This window comes from Tupaia chinensis, unplaced genomic scaffold (assembly GCF_000334495.1).
Source record: "Tupaia chinensis unplaced genomic scaffold, TupChi_1.0 Scaffold144255_1, whole genome shotgun sequence".
In the NCBI taxonomy this organism is placed as follows: domain Eukaryota; kingdom Metazoa; phylum Chordata; class Mammalia; order Scandentia; family Tupaiidae; genus Tupaia; species Tupaia belangeri.
Window position 1 is genome coordinate 2502469 of NW_006204113.1, and position 23357 is coordinate 2525825.

Here is a 23357-nt window from a genome sequence, read left to right on the forward strand (position 1 = left end):
ACCATATATATATATTTATATATATAAATATATATATATGGTATAGTTATATATGTGAAATCATTATATATGTGAATATATAAAATTATCATACTAACTGCTAGGGGGTAGACCTTTCCTCTTATAACAAAATCAACCCTTAGTTTCCTTTTGAAGCAGGTTTAGCATAATGGGAGGGGCAGCAGGTGGCATGGTAGTTAAGGGCGCTGGACTCCCACATGGCCGACTGTGGTTTGAGTCCCAGACCTGGAGGCTTGCTTTCTCACTTTCCCCCTCTCTTTCTCTGTCTCTCTCTGGTCAAATTAATAAATAAATAAAGTTAAATAAAATAATTCTTGAAATAAAACAACAACTCATGTTGGGCACCTGTGTGTGCATGCCCAAAGTCCTGAAAAGAGAATGCAGGAGAAGGGATTGCAGCATGGCCATCCCCCCTCCCCGGGGAGGGGGGTGATTTCTCACTTTCTGTCTCTCTGTCTCTCTTTCTCTGTGCATGTGCCCTATAGCAAAAATCTGTCTTAAAAAAAGTGCTAAAAAAGAATTCCTGCTACTCTGGCAAATGTAAGGTTTGGTCTGTAATATTTTTTTGCTAAAAAGGAATTCCAGCTGCTATGGCAAATGTAAGGTTTGGTCTGTAATATTTTTTAGCACATTATCTGGACTTGATTAATGTTTCTTCCCTGTGACGATCCCAGGACGGTCATGTTATACATGCCTGTGTATACTTGCCGCTCTCATCTACTTACGCTGTAGGAAGCACTCAAGAAGTTAGTTTATAGTGGAAGCCAAGAAGTTTGGACCACAAAACAAAGTTCTTCATGACTATTTGTTTAAAAACAAAAACACAGGAAGGAACCCAAGAGCAAATCAGACAGTTAAAGCAGTAATATTTGTACATAGCGGCAGAAGTCTGTTTCTCCTTTAAGGATCTCTTCTATTAGCTGGGGGGGGCCGTTACCTAACCAGTACAATCGGTCCTCACTTTAGCACCCTTATGAAGACTACAAGCCTGAAAGGAAAGACAGAAATAAATCGTTGGTTCTAAAATAAACCCCTCAGCTCCGTAGAAGAACTACCTGTCTCTTGGGAAAGATGAGGAGGTTCCCATCATCTTCGCCTGAGAACCATCTTTTGTCTTAGCCGCGTCTACCACTGCCGGTCGTTGGCTAGGAAAACATTCCATGAGTGTACAGAGAGTGACAGACCACCAAAAAAGATGAAGTGGAGATGCCCGACATACCTCACTATTTATAAGAAAATATTTCCCCAAAGATGGGAAGATCCAAGTCTTTAAATACTCTGGGAGAGAGAAATACTGGAAAAACGTCTCTAGTCCCTGTTCTGTTGATTCATGAGATTTTCTCACAAATCATTTGGATGGGCCATTAAACAAGTCACATAGTGACTGGAGTTTTCTATTAATTGCTTCTCTTTGGGTTTCTGGCTAAAGGATCTGGCAGCAAGACTGAAGAGCAAGCAAGAGCGAGAGAACAAGCTGGTGTTGGGGTGGGGATGCGAGCCCCCCTGCTGTTCGGGCCTGGCGTCCTGACCTGGGGGAGGAGGCCGAGTGCTGGCCTCCACAGCACAGCCCCTTGCGTGGACTGAAGTAAAGGATTTGGCTTCTTGTCTTTTAAACGCAACCACAGTTTAGTCTGGGTAAACTTTGTTGTTCCAGAAGCTGACTTTGCTTGCTATGTCTGCTGTTTCCACCAGGGAGTTCCTCGAGCAGGTCTGTCAGGCTCGTCACGCGCACATCGGTGTCTTCGTAGACGCTCATCCATTGTCTTGGCCGTGGGAAATGAGAGTTTAGTCTAATCTTAGTTTCATTTTGGTAACTGCTTTGTAAATCCCTCTGTGGTGTGCATTCGGAGTCTACCCATCAGGGTCAGAAACAGACCGTTGGAGACACGTGCATGTGTGTGCACACACGTGTACACAGATCAAGGGATTCGATATAGGGAGTGGCTTAGGTATTGTGGGGGCTGTCTAGGAAAGTCCCAGGTCGACAGGGCAGGCTTCAGGAAGGAATATCATTAGCAAGCTAGAACCCCACAGCATGGACCGAAAGTGCTTGCTATAGGTGGATTTTCTGGGTTTTGTTCTTTTTTTATTTGAAAGCCTTTGCCCTTCTCTTAAAGCCTTCAGTCATTAAGTCGGGCCCACTCAGAACCTCCCTTACTTAATGTCAGCCCGTTAAGCATAATTACATCTGCAGAAGCCTTCACAGCAGCACCCTGATTCGCGTTTAATTGAATAACCAGAGTCTGTGATCCATCACGTTGACAGGAGTCAGGGAAGAGTTGTCTGGAAAATAAAAGCGCCATAGAGGTGCCTCTACTTAGGCTTATCCAGTCAAGTCTGGGGTCTCTGCTGCCCTCCGAACAGTTCTGACTGATCGTTCAGTTACGTAACCTCCAGCGCTGTGTGCCTCAACCAGGGAAGTTGGGTTGGCTGATCTTCTCAGGAGTGGACCCCCTTCTTGGATTTTCCTAACTTGCGTGCTAAACAGTTGCGTTAAGTGGAAAAAAAAAGTTTTCCTATTGATTGCTATTTGTGTGTGTATGAGTTTATGTTTAAGCTTAAGAACTACAGCTTAAGAGATATTGCCAATAGAAAGGTAAGCACCAGGACCAGCAGTTGGTGTGATGGCTATGTTGCTGGACTCCCATGTAGTCGACCACGATTCAAGCCCCAGATCCGGTGGCTTAAACTCACGCTGGACGCGTGTGCGTGCATGCCCAAGATCCTGAGAGGAGAATGGAGGAGAAGGGATTGCGGTGTGGCCATCCCCCCTGGGGGGTGATTTCTCGCTTTCTGTCTCTCTGTCTCTCTCTATCTTTTTGGCGAGTGAATGCGCCCTATAGCAAAAATCTCTCAAAAAAAGAAAGAAAGAAAGAAAGAAAGAGAGAAAGAGAGAGAGAAAGAGAAAGAAAGAAAGAAAGAAAGAAAGAAAGAAAGAAAGAAAGGTAAGCACCTATTTTACCAGAGAATCTATTAAAAGGATCTATTTTTGGGGTGGTGGGGAGTGGGAAGGCAGTGGGCGTGACACAGGAAAGCGATGGGTGGGGTCCTCGTGGTGATGGGTACGTTATGTGCCCTGGCTGGTCGCTGCCAGTATCCTGCTCGTGTTGTTGTGCCAGTTTGGCAAGATGCTCCTGTTGTGGGGAAACCAGGTAAAATGATATGGACCCTTGGACAAAAATACATGGAATCTTTGTTACTTCTTACAATGGCATTGTGGGTCTACAGTTATCACAAATTTTAAAAAATTAGTTAAGGGACCAGCCGTTAGCATAATGGCTATGTCACTGGACTCCCATGTTGTCAACTGCTGTTTGAATCCCAGACCTGGTGGCTTAAACTCACGCCAGGCATGTGTGTGTGTGCCCAAGATCCCAAGAGGAGAATGGAGGAGAAGGGATTGCGGTGTGTGGCCATCCCCCATGGGGGGTAATTTCTCGCTTTCTGCCTCTCTCTGTCTTTATGACAGGCGCACGTGCCCTATAGCAGAAACCTCTCAAAAAAAAAAAAAAAAGAAGAAGTTAAAAATGATCCGTTTGGGGCTGGCCCATGGCCTGGTGACCATTAAGTTGGATCCTACATGGCTGACTGCATAGTTCAAGTCCCGGGGCTAGGGCATGGAAAACACTCTGGGCGCATGTATGTGTGTGCCCAAAATCTTGAACGGAAGGAAAAATTAAGAAGGGATTGTGGCCTGACCACACCCTCTCAGGAGGTGCTTTCTCTCCCTCTCTCCCTCTCTTTCTTTCTCTTTTTGGCAAGCCCTCACACCCTCTGGCAGGTTGAAAAACAAGATCCGTTTTATAAAGTAAAGAACACTTTCATAATAAGAACAATCACTTTCTAATTCGTACTTTAAATAAAAGTATTTCTTAAGGAGGCAGACATTTGTGTATTATACTTAGCTCTGTTCTGGGCATAAAGTATATGCTCATCATATGTTTGATGAGTAGAAGGAAGTATGCCAGATGGGAAACTTAGAGGTGACAGGGGACCACAATGTCTTTTGTAAAAGTGTCTAGTAAAAATCAAGGTCAAGGATCAAGGACCAGCAGATGACATAATGGTTATGTCTCTGGGCTCCCATGTGGCTGACCACGGTTCAAGTCCCAGACCTTGCAACTTGAAACTCACACCGATGCATGTAAATTCATGCCCCAAATCCCTAGAGAATGGAGGAGAAGTGATTGTGGCATTGGCCATCCCCCAGGGGGTGATTTCTCACCTTCTGTCTCTGTCTCTCCTGTGAGCACACATGCCTTGGGAAAAACGGAAATCAAGGTCAAATTCTTAGGTGACAGTTTTTAGCATACTGTAAAAAGATGGAGTCTTCCCTCTATAGTGATGACAGAGAGAGATGTGATTATAACTTCAAAAATAAAGCCAGACCCAGCCATGATAGTGCATGCTGACAGATGCTGCTGTTTGATAGGCCGAGGTCACATGGGAGGCCTGGCTTTAAATCTCAGCCCCCCCAGAAGCCAGGTGCGGTGGCATGCATTCCTGTGGTCCCAGCTTCTTGGGAGGCTAAGGCAGGAGGGTCGTGACATAATGAGACCCTCTTAAGATCAAAAAAAAAGCCACCCCCCCCTCAAAAAAAAAATGTCTAAATCCATAGGAAATCTCTGGAAATGTGCAGAAGGTAACTTTAAGACAAATAAATAAAATTTAGCTCAGAAAATTGTAGAAGTTGAAAATAAAAATATGTTCAAAGGACATAGGTACATCGGTGATTTATAGATCTCTCCCATTCAGCAAATGTTTGCATGTCTGCAGTGTCAGGCAGTAGCTGTCATTGTAACGTACTTCAGGGACAGTCCTAACACAGAAATGCTGATGTCCTGGAAGGCAGCCATGGCTTCTCCAAATCTCTACTGACGAAATTGTAGAAAGTGGGAACCACGTGGGTTCGTTTTTCTCAGTGTGTAATATTTTTGATCTTACAGTAGATTTTTATGCAAAAGTGAAATTCAACCAGTTAATAATTTAACTAGGTACCTACAGGATTGGACCACGCCTGGTGTCAAGGCAGTGGGATCACACATGATTGACTGTGTGGTTCAAGTCCTGGGCCCAGCAGCTTGAAAACCATGTGTGGGCACATGTATATGCAGTCCCAAAATCCTGAGAAGAGTGAAAGATGGAGGGGAAGGGATTGCAGCATGACTGTGCCCCAAGGGGGTGCTTTCTCACTTTTCTTCTCTCTGTGTGTGTCTTTCTGGCAAGTGCATGTACGCTCTAGCAAATTTTTTAAAAATTTAAAAACTTAGAAACATAATTATTTTCATTGTCTTCGTATATATTTATTTTTTTCTTTTTTCTTGTTTCTTTTTCTTTTTTTTTCGGAGAGAGATTATTGCTATAGGACCTACATCTGCTGGAAAGAGAGACAGAAAGTGAGAAATCACCTCGTCAGAGGAGTTGGCCACACTGCAGTCCCTTCTCCTCCGTTCTCCTCTTGGGATTTTGGGCATGCACGCACACATGCCTGTTACGAGTTTTAAGCCACCAATTTTGGGACTTAAACCGCAGCCAACTACATAGGAGTCCGGCAACGTAACCATTACGCTACCTGCTGGTACCCAGAGATATTTTTAACTCGAATTTCTTTTTCTTTTTCAGATATTTCTATTGTAGGGAGATAGGATAAGAAACTACATTTGAGAATGGGAAGCGAGTCCAGACTTAGCTTCAAGGTTAGGAAACAGGTATTTATAGCAAGTTGAAGAAAGCCTGGAGAGTACAAGAAGTTGCCCACGCCTGCAGCAGGAGGGCCGGGCCCTAGGACGCTGGCCCGGATGTGCTGACTCCCGCTCTCTGCGCTCTTTCCCACACTGTCTGGCCACTAATGGAGAAGGCGGGCTGTTTTGATTTTCCTGGAAACGATACAAAAAAGGACGCTCTCGAGCCCTGCTGGTTACGGAAGCCTGATCCTACATGGCTGACTATGGTTTGAATCCCAAACCCAGCAGCTTGAAAAGCAGGCTGGGCACGTGTGTGAGAGTACCCCAAACCCCAAAAGGAGGGAGAATTGGAGAAGGAATTGTGGTGTGACCTCACCTGGGTGGGGGTGCTTTCTCCCTCTGTCTGTCTGTCTTTCTGTCGGTGCGCATACCTGCCTTCTGGCAATTATAGAAAAGACTTTTGGAGGCTGATTACCTTGGTAAGTAGCTGCCCCCCTACTCTCAGAGTTGTTCGAGAGCTATTATAATCTACATTAGCAGATAAACTTAGGGTACTAGTCAGAGGATGGTCCTATTAGCAAATGTCTGGGTGCTGGACAGCGGCGCAGCAATAATGCAATGCTCTGTGAGGCTGACCCACGTGGGAAGGTTCTGGATTCACTTCTGGAGACCTCCCTCAGTGTGTCAGGGGTGCGTGTGCTCATGCTCCGGGACTGGCTGGGGTGGGCCACGTCATTTAGATCCAGGTGGGGTGCTGTCTCTCTGCCCACCTCTGTCTCTATCTTTCACAATCATGGAAGAAATACACTTTATGGAAAAAAAAAAATCTGTATCAAACCTCACTCCTCCCCAAATTAGATTTTTCAAGAAACAGCAATTACTACTGCAGTGAGGTCACTGGCGGCCATGCTGGTTCAGGCCTCAGAGTGGGGCTGCTGGTGACTTAGCGTAGGAGTGGCTCTGCTCGGGAGGTTGGGCCGCTTACTGGTCGGCCTCTGCAATTTTTGGAAGTAGTAAAAGCTTTTGGTAAAAGGGGGCTTTTGTCTCCCAGATTAGCAACAGTTATCATCATTTAAAACCAGCGAGCGCTATATTCAGCAAGTGCTTCTATATATACACTCACACATTGTTTATGTAGGACTATTTTAAGATGTATGTCACATTTTTCTGGTGTCTTTTATGGTGGGAAAATTCAACTGGAAAAAATGCACTTAGCTCTGGTGGGGATGGTAAGGTAAAATAAGTACTTAAAAATATACTAAGTCTGTTGTTTTATTTTCATTTCACCTTTGAGCGGTACAGGAATAGAGAAGTGATGGATCTCTCAATGAATCGTGTGGCTTCTCCTTAGTGTAATCATGTAGGTGACTCCCTGTGGCAGACAGTAGACAACCTGCAAGACTGTGTATATTGATCCGTGTATTCATTAGAAAAACCTGAGGCCCATAATTTTGCCCTTAGAAACACGTGGGGGAGGGGGACCAGCAGTTAGTGTAATGGCTATGTCGCTGGACTCCCACGTAGTCGACCACAGTTCGAGTCCCAGACCCAGTGGCTTAAACTCACGCCGGGCGCGTGTGCGTGCTCGCCCAAGATCCCGAGAGGAGAATGGAGGAGAAGGGATTGCGGCGTGGCCACCCCCCCCCAGGGGGGGGATTTCCGGCTTTCTGTCTTTCTGTCTCTCTCTCTCTGTCTGGCGAGCACACGCGCCCTATAGCTAAAACCTCTCAAAAAACAAAACAAAACAAAACAAAACAAAAAATACACATGTCGGGGACTGGCAGGCAGCGTGGTAGTTAAGGTGCCGGATTCCCACATGACTAACCATGGTTCAAGTCCTGGACCTGGCAGTTTGCTTTCTCACTCTTTCTCTTTCTCTGTCTCTCTCTGGTCAAATTAAAGAATAATAATGAACAAATAAAATAAAATCTTTAGTTAAGAAGAAAACACATGTGGGGAACAGCTCGAGGAAATGGGGCTTTTTCCCATGAGCTGCCCACTCTCCTTGCTTTGCGTATTACAACAAAGCTGTACTTTCCTTCATCCAAAAACAAAAAAGGAAAGAAAAAAGAAAAACCTGGGGCAGGCCCTGTAGCCCAGTGGTTCAGGGTTCAGGGAGCTGGATCCTTTATGGCCAGCCACTTTTCAAATCCTGGCCCTGCTGGCTTGGGGAAAAAAACAAACAAACAAAAACACTAGAACGTGTGCCCCAAATCCCAGCAGGGTGAAGAAACTGAAAAGAGGGATTGCTGTGTAACCACGCCCCATTGGAGGTGTGTTCTCTCTCTCTGTCTCTTTAGGGGTGTACCATGCCCTCTGGCAATGAGAAAAAAAATCTGAGAAAACCACTTCAGGTGTTTGTATTATATGTCTTATAATTCAGAGTTTATTTATTTATTTGACTTTGTATCTGTAAAGACTTCTCTCCTCTTTGGAGTAATGTAGGGATGGACCCAGAGCCCAGGTGTGGCATGGCATGCAGTCCCGTGAGTTGTCTTAGGGGACTGGGGTGCAGTGATTGCCGACCTCGTCCCCTGAGAACAGGCCCCTCCTCCCGGGTCTGTGTAGAGGGTGGTTATCAAGGGTAGACACCGTGGGAGGTAAGTGGGAAGTCGTGTTCCATCAGGCAGGAAGAGAGGATTGTGAGCCTTACTGGAAGGTTCAGCCAGTGACAGGCGTCAGGCGGGATCCAGGTTGTGCAACGGGAGTTCGGAAATGTAAAGGTAATGTCTACCTTTGGGGACTAGCAAAGCCCACCTGGATAGGGAGTATTTGAGTGGAGTTACAAGTGACAGGCATCACTAAGAAAGACTAAAAGGCTGAGAACAGCACAGGGCGGTGAGAGCCTTGTAAGCAGAGGAAGGGCATGTAGAACCGAGGTGGGCCTGCTCCTGGAGAGTCACTTGGTCAGATCAGCTGGACCGTGAGAGCAGAAGACAGCTGTGGAGGTCAGGGGTCAAGAGGCTGGAGCGGCTGAGGGTTGGGGTTGGGGTGGCCTTGGAACCTTGCTCGGGAAGTTATCTCCCTCCTACAGTAGCTGATGGGAGATAAGACTGGCCAGGCGGAATGCTCTGACCCTTGGGCTTTCCTAGGTTTTCCTTGGTGCGTAGAGGAGCAGAAGGGAAACTGGCGTGTCAGGAAGTGTGCTAGACTTGGCAGAGACTGGGGAATGTGGATGAGAAGTAATACAGAGCTGGGTCGGGAGTTTGCGATGTAGCCGGGGAGGCAACGTCCTTGTAAACTGAGGTACCGGCGCGCAGATAGCAGTTACTGGGTAAAGGGGCACACAGAACAATGACAGTTTTTCATTTCACATGTTTGCAGGTACTGTCATGCTGTCACGTCTTACCACTGCCCAGGCTTGGCTTCGAGCTGTCTCTGGCTTCTTTCATTGTTCTTCGTAGGACGTAGTTTGTGTATCTAACATCTCTCCTCAATTTGCCTCTTGCAAAATGCAAGCCCCAAACCTGAACAGATATTCCGGATGTTGCTAAAGATCACAGGAGAATCGCTTTCCTTATTTTGAAGTTGTCTCGTCACTTGCTCATGATGAGAGGGTGTGTCTTTGGCCCACCACACGTGATTGATCTGCAGAGAGGAGGTCGCCGAAGAGGCCGCCTGTAGGGCTGTATTCCCCCTGGACCCGAGGTCCGCTAACCTGCTTAGCCGCTTCCCTACCCCTCTGTCGCCCACTCCCTGCGGTGGCCCCCACCCCCACCTCCCACCCTCTCACTCCTCCGGTCCTTGTTAATGCCATGACCCTGCTAGCCATCCTGGTGGGGGTGCCGCAGCACACACACGGAGTTTCCTTGAGCTGTGCGTCTTATCCACCTTATGGACATGCGTATGCATTCGTTCATCATTTAAAGGGAAGACAAAAAAGGAAGAGAGAAGAGACAAAACCTGGAAATCTAATGTTGTCACTTCTCACTGTCAGGCTCGAAGAGGGGGGTGTTATTTTGGAGAGGACAAGGCAGATGATCGTGATGATGTGGGCCTTTTCTCTGTGGCCAAGACCCCCTGGGAGAAGCAGGCCAGTGTGCGTCCCTGTTAGAAGCGGAAGGGCCGTGGTAGGCATCGCACTGGCCAGCCACCCTCAGACCCTTTCTCCACCACCACCTTCCTTGTCATGAGCCTCGTCATCAGAATGTTTCATGACCTTTGGGTACACTTGGTACTCTCTGCTTCTTGAAGCTTCGGCTCCGATTAGTCTCTCTACCCCCCTGGCTGCTCCTTCTCCTGTTCCCTTTGTGAGGAGATGTGCCCCAGGCTCAGTGTGGCCCTTTATCCTCCTTCCAGGTGGTCCCATCAGCTCTGGCTTTGTCACCTTGTATCATCAGGTGGTTCCCACTTTTATCGGGGGCCCCATCTCACTCTGTTTTTCTCTTGAATTCTGGATATATGCGCTCACTGCCTATTGGGCATTCCGCTAGGATATCTGTTAGTCGCCTCACACCTAACCTGTCCAGAGCCGCTCATTCCTCCCTCCTGAACATATGGCTGTCACAGCCTTCCTCAGAAAAGCGCATCTCTTCCTTCCCGTTGCTCAGGCCAGAAAACCGTCTCTGCCCCACCGCTGGCCCACCAGTGACTCCTGCTGGCTCCATCTGAAACACCTACCCAGAATCCAGGTCCTTCTCATCACTCCCACTGGTGTCACCTGGGTCTAGCCACGCCCTCTCTCTTTGGGGTTACTGAAATAAATTCCTAACCAGAGGTGCCGGCTTCTGTCCTTCCCCGCTGTCATCTTCCTGCCACCAGTTCTGCGACCCTTGTCACACATAAAACTGATCATGTCACCCGTCTGTTCAGAACCTCCCAGCGGCTTGCCATCCAGCCACGCTGGCTCCTCGCTTCCCTCAAGCACACCAAGCCCCAGGGCCCGCTGCTCTCCTCTTCCTGAAACACCAGCCCCGTACCTGCATCTGTGTCTCCGTCATGCCCTTCAGCTTTGCCCAAATGTCACCCACCACAGGCTTTCCCTGGCCATCCCAGAGTAAAGGTAATCCTGCCCCTACTTTTTTGTTTTCCATAACACATCTAAGACAGCCTGACCTGCCTTTTCATTGCCTGTTTCCTTATTATCTGTCTTTCCTTCTAGAATGTTCTTTGAGGGCCAGTACTATATTATGTTCACTGTGGCATAAGCCTGGCACCTGGTAGGCATTCGGGAAATAAGTTTTTGAACAAATAAGTGGTTTTGTGTAACTATAGCTCATTGATACTTACATAGCAGAGTCTTTTGTGGCTTGTAAATTACGTTTGTATGTATGATCTCACTTGATCGATTCTTTCACTGTAAACCAGACAATATCCAGTTCTAGTTCAAATGTACCGACTTCCTTGACAGCTGACGTGCAAGCTGGTTTCCTCGGGAGATCGTAACACGGCCATTAAAATACATTCTCCATCTCGTTTTGTTAGTTACATGGGACCTAACTTTTGACTGGAAGAGCATTTGTTTCTCTCTCTTTCCAAGATTTTGCTAGAGGGCGTGTGTACTCACCTGGGAAAGACAGAGAGGGAATGTAGGAAATCACCCCCTGGGGGAACAGCCACACCACGATCCCTTCTCTTCCACTGTCCTCTCAACACACAGGGACGCGTGCCTGGTGTTTTTCAAGCCTCCAGATCTAGCACTTGAACCACATAGTTGACCGTGTGAGATTTAGTGCCCTAACTACCACGCCACCTGCTGGCCTGAGCATTTGCTTCTTTTACCACTAGTTCCATAGACCTCCCTCCAGGAACTTTATCGATGCCTACTTAACCGAGTATGATTACAGTGTTTATGCTAGTAAGCCGGAAATGCTCAGAAAACGGAGCCATGTAAACGCCTTGGTTAACAAGGGGACTGCAGCATCGCACAGATTCGAGGACGTGAATCCCAGTGTTCTGTGCCCATGTTCCCCAGGGTGGTGCCACGCCGCAGTAATGGTGACTGCAAATGCCTGGCCTGAGTTTCTCCTTACTGGATCTTCTGCGTGCTTCCTTCTTGCTGTTGGCGTGGAGTTTCAGGGCCCTGGCGGCACTGTCTGCCTTGCTCGCGTTATGCAGCGCGTTTGATTGCTGTGTGTATTAGCACAGCTGTCTCAGGTCAGTCCTCCTTCCACCCTCTTCAGCGGCCCTCCTGGCTTTCTTCCCGGGCTATTTCAGTTGGTCTGTCCACTCTCCATTTCCCTTCATTGAGATCAGCGTTGTGATAACAATGGGCTCCCTGCACCCGGATCAGCATCCTCACCACCCTGTTGATTATTTCCCTTTACGTACAAATGGTATCTGTTCAAATTTTGAGCCTAGAAGTGTGGTAAGGCTAAAAGATGCAAATGTGAGGGCTGGCCTTGTACCTAGTGGTTAAGGGAGCCAGATCCCACATGACCGACTACAGTCTGAAGCATATTCTGGGCATGTGTGTATGCGTGCCCAAGATCTGAACAGGATGGAGAAATGGAGAGGGGTTACAGCATGGCCACGCCTCTCAGTCTTTGTCTCTGGTGAGTGTGCATACCCTCTGGCAATTAAAAAAAAAGGGGGGGGGGACTAGCAGATGGCTAAATGGTTACATTGCTGGGTTCCCACATAGTTGACCATGGTTCAAGTCCTGGATCCAGCAGCTTAAAACTCACACTGGGCGTATGTGTGTACATGTGCAAAATCCCAAGAGGAGAATGGAGGAGAAGGGATTGAGGCATGGCCATTCCCCCGGGAGGGGGTGATTTCTCGCTTTCTGTCTGTCTCTCTAGTGAGCATACATGTCTTATAGCAAAAATCTCTTGAAAGAAAGAAAAAAAGGAAGAAAGAAAGGAAAGAAGGAAGGAAGGAAGGAAGGAAGAAAAGGAAAGAAAGATGCCAGTGGGTAACCCACTGCCACTCCGGGTTGGTTTACCAATCTGGAGGTCATATGTGTACAGACAATAAACCTTGGTTGTGGAGCAGTGGAAGCAGGCAGAGGTAGAAATTTGATCCCAATCCCACCTTGCGTGGATTATTTTGGTTACTTAGGTCATCTCACAGTGAAGACAGGGTCCTTACCGTTTTATCTGTGCAAATGCCCTGCCATGAGCACAGAGCAGCTACGGAAAGGTGATCAAGCCAGGCTGTTATTTCAGAAAAACGTGCTTATGATTCTGAATTTGAATGGAGATGTGTTCACAGAGCGCTGCACACTGAAAACAGGTCTGCTTGGGTTCTCCTGGGCTTGGCTTAGTGACTCCCTTTTTCCTCCATTTGTAGGACCGAGGAGCTAGGAGGAGCGAGGCCAAGGGTTTACCTAGCAGGAGAGTTGGAAGTGAGCAGAACCCGGCCAGAGCTCTGCTGGCCGGCTGCGAGGGGCCCTGGCAGCCCTAATAGGGCAGCAGTTTATGCTTTATTCATTCTGTTAGTGAAGCTGATTTCCTCCGTGTGTACTAGAAAGTTCCAGCATGACTTAATACTTACAGTATTAAGTATTTTGCTGTATTTTGCTGATGGCTGATTGCTGTATTGTCAGTCTTCTTAGAAGTTAAGGATGTAGCAATTTATAATCTTTTTTAGGATTTGCTTTAGTTTTTTATTTTTCCCAAAATCGCTTTCCTGCTTTCTGGAAATCAGGAGTTAAATCCTGATTTAACTCCTCCAATATTCAGATTAAGAAAGGCACTGTTTGAGCTCAGTTTTTAAAATTTCTGTATTGAAAATTTATTTGCACTTTTTTTCTTGAATGATCTCTCTTTTTTTTTTTTTTTTTAAAGAGAGAGATAGAAAAGATTTTTGCCATAGGGCATGTGTGCTTACTGGAGAGACAGAGAGACAGAAAGTGAGAAATCCACCCCCCAGGGGGCATGGCTACGCTGCAATCCCTTCTCCATTCTCCTCTCAGGACTTTGAGCATGCACACACACACGCCCAGTGTGAGTTTAAGCCACTGGATCCAGGACTTGAACCAGTCAACTATGAGGGATGTTAACATGGGGAAAAAGGGACAGAAACAGGGCTTCTCCCCGCAAACTCGACCGCTGCCAGGACACACACACGCCCAGTGTGAGTTTAAGCCACTGGATCCAGGACTTGAACCAGTCAACTATGAGGGATGTTAACATGGGGAAAAAGGGACAGAAACAGGGCTTCTCCCCGCAAACTCGACCGCTGCCAGGACACACACACGCCCAGTGTGAGTTTAAGCCACTGGATCCAGGACTTGAACCAGTCAACTATGAGGGATGTTAACATGGGGAAAAAGGGACAGAAACAGGGCTTCTCCCCGCAAACTCGACCGCTGCCAGGATGTGGGTCTGGGGCAGAGGCAGAAGCTTCAACATGGGAGGTGGGAGTGCAAGCGGCTACAAGTGAACCAGGAGGAAAATTTACTAATTTTCGGTCTATTTATCACTATTGTTAGATTTCAGTCTAAGAAGCCTAAGTCCCGTGAATAATCTCTCCTCGAGTAAGGCCCTTTGCAGGCAGCTCGGTTGGTGCTATTGAGCTGGTATTTCAAGTATGTCCATCTGCATTTAAACGAGTTGCTCCAAGACAATCTGATTATGCGGTAGTTACTTTGGTGAGAATAGCGCCTCAGTGGAATGGAAACTTCATTTTGAGTCTAATATTAGACCTTGCTTTGGAAAATTCCTTTTAAATGATCACAAGCTGGGAATAGCAAAAGAATTTAACTTTCGACAGACAGCATTCACCAAGAATTTTTAACTGCTTATGTAGGGTCCTTGGGAAAGCAGATGTGAGAAACCTACCGGAGCGAATGGACCAGACGGGAATCGACTTGCCCCAGTGCAGTGTTTGTATCTGTGGCTGATAACTTTCCCTCCCAATCTCCTTTGCTCAAAATATTTTCATTCTTTGAGCATGAGCATGCTAGGGGTGAAATTGTCAGGATGCCTGATCTAAGCTTCTAGGTAGACAGCACTGTGGCCTGGAAAGGGGTCTGAGGCCCAGCAGAAACTGACAGATCGTTTAGTTAAGAAAGGACCGACACACCTGTAGAACCAAAGCCAGCTTCTAAGCAGGTGCTGAGACCTTGGTCAGACCTGGCCCTCAGAATATTTTTAGTTTGGCTGGCTGCTTGGGCCTGAGTGAACTCACCCAGCTTAGAAGCATTAACTTCTTATTAGCTTACTGAAAGTTCTCTCACCTCCCCCTTCCAGAACACCCTGGCATTTAAAAACCTAAGAGACACGTTAACTGATCATGATACTTTCGGAGCATGTCTGCTTGGCTTAGTTTGTGAATATGTTTTAGATGCTTTGCATGCCTTGGATTGGGAAAAACAATATTGGAGTGGGAGAGATGCATTTATCGTTTAAAAGATCTTTCTGATTTCATGTACTGTCTCCCCCCCACACACACACACACTCTAAGCTCAGAATAAGCTTAGTGGTGTCTTAGGATGGAGGGAAAACAATAAAATAATCAGCTGCCACTTACAGACCACCTGGTGGCTCCCAGGCACTGGCGCTGCTAGGCCCCAAGGTCATCTCTGATTGTCATGACATCCCCATGCAGCGGCCGTGACCGCGAGCCAGAATTTAGAGATGAGGAGACTCATGCTCCGAAGCTCCATCATTCACCCCTGGTCACATAGGATGAAGGCTAGGCCTGGCTAACAGGGGCCAGGGCTGGGGTTCGAATCCAGGACTGTTTGATTTCAGAGCTCCTATTCTTCCCTCGCCATCTGCCTTGTTCCCTAATGCAGCGGGTCGTAAACTTTTTTTTTAACCTAAGATCCCTTTAAACTCTTAATTATTAAGGACCTTTGAACTTCACTTATGTGTTTTGGAAATTATGATATTTCCTGCCTTTGAATTAAAACTGAGAAGTTTACTTATTTTTCCATAGGGTACATATGCTTGCCAAAGAGACAGAAAGGGAAGGTGAAAAATCACCCCCGGGGGGATGGCCCTGCCACAATCCCTTCTCCTCCATTCTCCTCTCAGGATTTTGGGCGCGCACACACACGCACCCAGGGTGATTTTCAAGCATCGGCCATGTGAGAGTCCAACACCTTAACTACCATGCCACCTGCTGGCCCCAAGAAATTTGAAAAAAATTTTTTTTAAAGAGTTTTTTTTTTTTTTTTTGCTATAGGGCTCGTGTGCTTGCCAGACAGACAGAGAGAGACAGAGAGACAGAACGCAAGAAATCCTCCCCCGGGGGGATGGCCCTGCCACAATCCCTTCTCCTCCATTCTCCTCTCGGGATCTTGGGCACGCACGCACATGCGCCCGGCGTGAGTTTAAGCCACTGGGTCCGGGACGCGAACTGTGGTTGACTATGTGGGAGTCCAGCGACGTAGCCATTATGCTAACTGCTGGTCCCAAATTTGAAATATTGTTAAAGGACATAATAATTCATTACATGTTAGCATAAATAACATTTTTATTAAAAAGAGCTATATTTTCCCAAACAAAGAGAGTGTTGCTGTTTTCTTTGTGCTCGGTGCTGTGACATAGCTAATGAAGGCAGCAGGCGTCCTCACCATTTCCCGCGCAACATTCTGTTTAAGTTACCGTACAGGAAGGAAATCGGGTTTTGCACACTCGTGTGTTGGGAAAAGTGAGGGGATATTTTAATAGCGTTTCTGAACCATCTCTGATATGCTGCTTTGAAACTACGCACAAACTTGTAAATACCTTCTTGAAGGTTAATTCCAAGAAGTTAATTCTGACACTCGGTAGACTTTGGCCACTCTGCTACTTTAAAATCCTTTGGTGTGAAATCTTACAGGAGAATCCGGAATTTTACATATATATATATAGATGAGAGAGAGAGAGAGAGAGAGAACTCCCCACACACGCCTCCCGTGTCTTGTACTTGAATAGGTTGGCTCCCCGTGTGTGATTTCATACCGCATTGCGCTAGGTGTTTGCGCAGTGTTGGTCCCTGAGTGGTGCACGAGGTATCGCCCAGTACTTGAAAGAGCACGTTTCTTGGAGTCGGCATCCATCTCATCAGGAACGTCTTCAACTATCGAGCAGCTCTCAAGGTCATAGTGGTGGAGACGAGTTCCCTCAAATTCTTTTTTTTTTTTTTTTTTTTTTTTTTTTTTTTTGAGGTTTTTGCTATAAGGCACATGGGCTCACCAGACAGACAGAGAAAGACAGAAAGTGAGAAATCATCCCCCGGGGGGATGGCCACGCCACAATCCCTTCTCCTCCATTCTCCTCTCGGGATCTTGGGCATGTACACACATGCGCCCGGCGTGAGTTTAAGCCACCAGGCCCGGGACTCAAACCATGGTCGACTACGTGGGAGTCGAGCGACATAGCCATTACGCCAATGCTAGTCCCTCCCCGAATTCTAACTTTCCACTGAAAGCTCCGCTTTTATCATAGGCAGCAAACACCGCCCATCCTCCCTGACACGACAGGTTCCTTTTGTACATTTTTTGAGGAACTAGCTAACAGACACCCAAGTCTAAATAACCATCATTCGGCAGTCATTTTCTTCAAGTGAAAGTCATGTTCCGTGAAGGAAGTGGCTCCTGTAACTCGTAATTCAGACGCTCACACGAGTGCCTGTCCTCGACAACGATCACACCTCCAAAGGTGACAGAGGCATGTCATGGTACTTCCTGTTTAGGCACACAGAATACTGAAAGATACGTATTCAAGGTCAAAATTCAATACAATTCATTTTTACTGCTTCAGAAAAGACACTTTAAAAAAGCTTATCCATGTATTTCTTCCTTGAGAGAGAAAAAGGCGAAGACAGGCACCTCCACAGGCCAGTCCCAGCCTCAGCCAGCCAGGCTCCTGCCCCGCCTGTGCAGGGAGACCTTGGGAAGTGCCACGGGGACCTTCCCATGTGGCTTCAGCACCGTGGTCACATTCTTTTTTTATTTTATTTTTCTAGAGGGTGCACATATTCACGCAAGAGACACGGAGGGAGAGGAGAAAGCACCGCCATGGGGGAAGGTCATGATGCAGTCCCTTCTCCATCTCTCCCTGCTTTGGAGATTTGGGGCATGTACACACACATGCCTGGAATGTTCTTAAACCATGGGATCTGGGACTTGAACCACTGTGTCATCATGTGGGGTCTATCCACTTTAACCATCAGGCCACAGAGCTGGTCCAGCCAAGGACCTTTTTTTTTTTTTCTTCTTTTTTAATAATTTGCTCCAGGATATGTGTGTTTGCTGGAGAGACAGGCAGAGGGAAAGTGAGAAGACAACCCCCAGGGGAGATGGCCACACTGCAATCTCTTCTCTTCCCTTCTCTCTGGATTGTTTTGGGGTATGTGCACACAGGCTCCTATTGTGTTTCTCAAACTGCCAGGTCTGGGACTTGAATGAACAGTTGGCCATGTGGGACCCAGCTGCCGTAAGCACCAGGCCGTGGAGTAGGCATGACCAGACATCCCTAAGAGAAACTGGCCTTCCTCCGGTGCGTGCGTGCGTGCTGTGGAGAACAGCGGCCCCTGTGCAGGTGCTCCTCTGCGTTGATCTGGGCGAAGGTGCCTTTCCGCCGTCAGTTCAAATAGCACCACTGTGGAAAAGGCTGGTAACACCCGGGTAGTTCATGAAAATGCTTTGACCTCCCTGACCTTCTAGGAGGCTCTGGGGAATCCTTGGGGACCCACCGGCCACACTTGGAGAACTGCTATCTCGAAGGGCAGTTGTTGAAAGGTGAGAAAGAGCCAATAGGTGGTACTGGATCCCACATGGCAGACTCTGTGGTTCAAGTCCTGGACCTGGGGCTTAAAAAAACCTGCCGGTGTACGCACGTGCATGCCCAGGGTCCCCAGAGGAGAATGGAGGAGAGGGGATGCGGCTAATTTCTCACCGGCTCTCCTGCGAGCACAGGTGTCCTTTGGCAAATGAATAAATAGGTAAAGACGTGAGGAAGGAAGAGCTGACATTACCAGAGAGCAAATCCAGGAAGAAGCAAAGAACTGCTGATGCGGCGTGCGTGGGGGCGCTGACTGAGGTGTGGCGTGTGTGGGGGCGCTGACCAGGGTGCAGCTGTGTGTGTGTGGGGGTGCTGACCAGGGTGTGGCATGTGTGTAGGGGGTGCTCACTGTGGTGGGGTGTGTGGGGTGCTCACCGTGGTATGGGGTGTGTGGGGTGCTCACTGGGGTGTGGGGCGTGTGGGGGTGCTCACTATGGTGTGGGGTGCTCACTGTGATGTGGGACATGTGGGGGTGCTCACTGTGGTGGGGTGTGTGGGGGTGCTCACTGTGGCGTGGGGCATGTGGGGTGCTAACTGGTGCAGGGTGTGTGGGGTGCTCACCATGGTGCGGGGTATGTGGGATGCTCACAGAGGTGCAGGGTATGTGGGGTGCTCTCAGTGGTGCGGGGTGTGTGGGGTGCTCACTGTGGTGCGGGGCATGTGGGGTGCTCACTGTGGTGCAGGCCGTGTGGGATGCTAACTGGGGTGCGGGGTGTGTAGGGTGCTCACCGTGGTGCGGGGCCTGTGTGGGTGCTCACAGTGGTGCGGGGCGTGTGGGGTGCTAACTGTGGTGTGGGGCATGTGGGGTGCTCACCATGGTACGGGGCATGTGGGATGCTCACCGTGGTGCGGGGTGTGTGGGGTGCTCACCGTGGTGTGTGGCGTGTGGGGTGCTCACCGTGGTGTGGGGCATGTGGGGTGCTCACCGTGGTGCGGGGCGTGTGGGGTGCTCACCGTGGTGTGTGGGGTGCTCACCGTGGTATGGGACATGTGGGGTGCTCACCGTGGAGTGGGGCGTGTGGGGTGCTCACCCTGGTGTAGGGCATGTGGGGTGCTCACTGTGGTGGGGCGTGATGGTCACAGTGGTGTGGGGTGTGTGGCATGCTCACTGTGGTGTGGGGCGTGTGGGGGTGCTAACTGTGGTGTGGGGCGTGTCGGGCTGCTCACGTGGTGTGGGGTGTGTGGGGGTGCTAACTGTGGTACAGGGCGTTTGGGGGTGTTAACTGTGGTGCCGGGCGTGTGGGGGTGCTCACCGTGGTGCAGGGTGTGTGGGGTGCTCACCGGGGTGGGGTGTGTGGGGTGCTCACCGGGGTGGGGTGTGTGGGGTGCTCACCCGGGTGGGTGTGTGGAGTGCTCACCGTGGTGCAGGGTATGTGGGGCGCTGACTGTGGGGACACACCCTTCTGACTTCCCTCCCTTGCCCTTCTCTTCTCCTTTTGGTTCTGATATTTCCATACCATTTTTAAACGCTAAAATGTGAACTTTGATTATTGAGTGTCTGTGTTTGCTGCTTTTTAATCATAATCTTGTATAAAACATTATTTCGGAAATCCAGAAGGTGATCTCTTCAACTTTCTTTTCTTTTCTTTAAAGGCAAATCACACCTGGCTATCGTGCAGCGGGTAAACAATGAGGGAGAAGGGGACCCGTTCTATGAAGTTCTGGGGATTGTCACCTTAGAAGACGTGATCGAAGAAATCATCAAATCCGAGATTCTAGATGAGACAGATTTATACAGTGAGTAGCGTCATCCGAGGGTAGTTCTCCCAAACCTTTGCCCCTTTCCTGGTGTGTGTGGCCCTCCAGCGTGCTCCGGTCGTGGTCTGGCTCTGTTTACCCATTATGCGCCAGCGGGGCCGTGCACCCGGGACCCGTGTATTCTGGTCCCTCGGCCGGGAGGCGGGGAAGAGGCAGCACCCATACGATCAGGTGGCACGTTCTTTTGTAAAGCCAGCTGCCTCGAGCTGTTGGTCTGGGCATTGCCTGCTCTGAGCAGGAAACTGCTGTTCATTTTCACATGTACATGCGTGAAAAGAATTACTCGTCACTAAATTTTCATCCTACGCAGATGGGTACATTGTTTTCAGTTAAATTTGTTTCTACTTAAATTCATACTCCCAGTACTAAAAAGTCAATGGGATTTGTTAAATGGATGGGTGACAACTGTTTCAGCTTCCTTATTCCACAGCCCATGGCTCAGGCAAGGTCTGTGGGATGCAGAGTGGGGTGGAAGAACAGGAGGCAGGACGGAGGAGGGGACACCAGTGATGGCTTTTATTAAGGTTTTTGCCATAGAGTGCATGTGCTACCAGGAGAGAGACAGAGACAGAGAGAGAGTGAGAAATCATCCCCACCCCTGGGGTGGATGGCCGCGCTGCAATCCCTTCTCCTCTATTCTCCTCCTAGGACTTTGGGCATACACATACACGCTCCTAGCATGATTTTCAAGCCGCTGAGTCCGGGACTCGAACCGATGCCTGCTATATGGGAGTCCAATACCTTAACCACTATGTCACCTGCTGGTCTCAACAGTTGTTTTTTACTCTTCTGTTTCTCTGGCTTTTGGGGGGAAGTGTGGAGTGGGAGTGGTTTGGGTCAGGCAGCGGGAGACAAGTATCCAGGCCTCAGATGCCTGGGCAGTCTTGTTCCTGAGCTGAGAGCTGAACCTGAATCCTGTCTTGTTCATGTGTGCAGCTGACCTGGCAGGCTGTGGAGCATAAACCTTCTTCAAACTCAGCCCCCTCCTGACAATTAAGACTCTTTTTTTTTTTTTTTGGAGAGGTTTTTGGTATAGGGCATGTGCACTCACCAGAGAGACAGAGAGATGACAAATGAGAAAACACCCCCCAGGGGGATGGCCACGCCACAATCCCTTCTCCATTCTCCTCTCAGGATCTTGGGCATGCATGCACATGCGCCTGGAGTGAGTTTAAGCCACCGGGTCCAGGACGTGAACCGCGGTCGACTATATGGGAGTTTGGCGACATAGCCATTACGCTAACTGCTGGTCCCAGTTAAGACTCTTTCAGAGGTTTTCTAATGCCAAAGATGGCACAGAGCCCGAGATGTTTGTGGCGCTTGGGGGTGGCTTTAAAACATGGGTTGGAGGGGAATGAACTGTTCCGGTGGGCTGGGGTGCCCAGGACAAAGCTGTGATTTCATTCAGTCCTGCTAGCTGGGAATCATTTTAAAATTGAGAAAATCTTCCGTGCAACCTTAAGGAATCAACTTTCTATTTTGCTAATGATTGTCTTCTGAAAATAATGTTTTTTCCTCACATGTGTACATCCTCAAAAAATACCCTTTCCTGTATCTGTTGTATCCTTTTGGCACCTGGAAGGTAGTCAGAGGTCTGGTAACAGAGAATATTGTGATTGGACATTCTTTATTGTCGACATTCTTGCAGAGGTAGCACTCACTATTAAAAGAGTTGATGGGGGCAGCAGGTGGTGTGGTGGTTAAGACGCTGGACACTCCCACATGGCTGACATTGGTTCGAGTCCTGGACCTGGTGACTTGCTTTCTCACTTTCCCTCTGTGTGTGTGTGTGTGGGGGGGGGGGGGTCTCTCTGGTCAAATTAAAAATAAATGAATGAATAAATAATTCTTTAATAATAAGAAAAAAAGACAACTGAAGGACCAGCAGATGGCATAATGGTTATGTCACTGAACTCCCACAGGCCGCCATGGTGCGAGTCCCAGACCCAGTGCATGCGTGCCCAAAAACCCCAAGAGGAGAACGGAGGAAGGGGTTACAGTGTGACCATCCCCCCTGGGGAGTGATTTCTTGGTTTTTCTCTCTGACGAACCTGTGTGTAAAAATCTCTTTTTTTCAAAAAAAGACAATTGAACATTTACGAGATCTTATGTTTGCACTTCAGTTTTGTATATGTGTTTAACTTCTTTTAAACCTTGACCACACTGACCACGTACAGGAGCGTTGCCTAATGCAACTTGAACTGGTATAAAATGCTGAGCGTGTGTCTTTAGGAATATTCTTGATTCGGATGGACTGTTGAGGATGACGATAGCTGTCGCCACTGGAAAATTATTTTTAAATTTGGTATTGATTTACACTGGTTCTCAGAAGAGCGTGAGAGGGAGAAAACCGTAAGCTGTGATTGCCTTCTGGAAAAAGCCTAGTGATGGATCTGTTTGGCCTGAGGCAGGAAAGGGTAATGCACTGATTCTTGGAAAAGGAGCAAGTGTTTGGGACCTTGTCTTTAAGCTTGTTTTCTTGGTTATTACCTTGTCCAGAAAAATGCTTGAAAACAATGGTTTTACCTAAGACGGCTTCTAGAATAACCATAGCGCCTGGCCTGCCACCTGCTTTTCTATGGCCAGCAAGCTAAGGATGGTTTTTCACAATTTTTAATTGTTGGGGAAAAAAAAATCAAAAGAAGGATAATTACCTTGTGACACGTAAAAATGATCACAAGTTCGGATTTCCGTGTCCACAGGTCAGGCTTTACTGGAAGGCAGCCATGCTCAGTCGTTTACGCGTGGCTGCTTTTGCTCAGCAGCAGCTCCAAGTACTCGCAGCAGAGACTCGCTCACGGAGCCTAAGATATTTACTCTCTGGCCCTTTAAGGAGGAAGTTTGTCAGCCCTGTCCTGGCTCACCTTAGGCAGACTGGCTTTAACCTTGAGGATCTCGTGGTCTGCGGTAGAAATGAATCAAACAGCTATATAAAATATTGTTCGGTGAAAGCATTCTTGTTTATTTCTTTAAGGGGTTTTGTTTGTGGGGCCAGCAGGTGGCATAGGGGGTAAGGAGCTGGATTCCCATATGGCCAACCACAGTTCAAGTCCTGGACCCTGTGTCTTGAAAATCATGCTGGGCACACGTGTCTGTGTGTGTGTGTGTGCATGTGTGTGTGCATACACATGTGTGTGCAGGTGCCCAGAGTCCTGAGAGGAGAATGGAGGAGCAGGTAATTGCAGCTTGGCCACCCTTCTTCTCATTTTCCTTCTCACTGTCTCTGTCTCGC

At 48.1% G+C, this 23357-nt stretch overlaps 1 protein-coding gene across 1 annotated transcript in view; it reads left to right on the plus strand.

Moving 5' to 3' along the window:
- CNNM2 (cyclin and CBS domain divalent metal cation transport mediator 2) overlaps positions 1-23357 on the plus strand; it is a 180779-nt gene that overhangs the window by 128284 nt on the left and 29138 nt on the right. The window contains exon 3 of the mRNA XM_006166435.2: positions 19961-20104. Coding sequence (XP_006166497.1) covers positions 19961-20104 — 144 coding nt within the window. The remainder of the gene's footprint in view (positions 1-19960; positions 20105-23357) is intronic.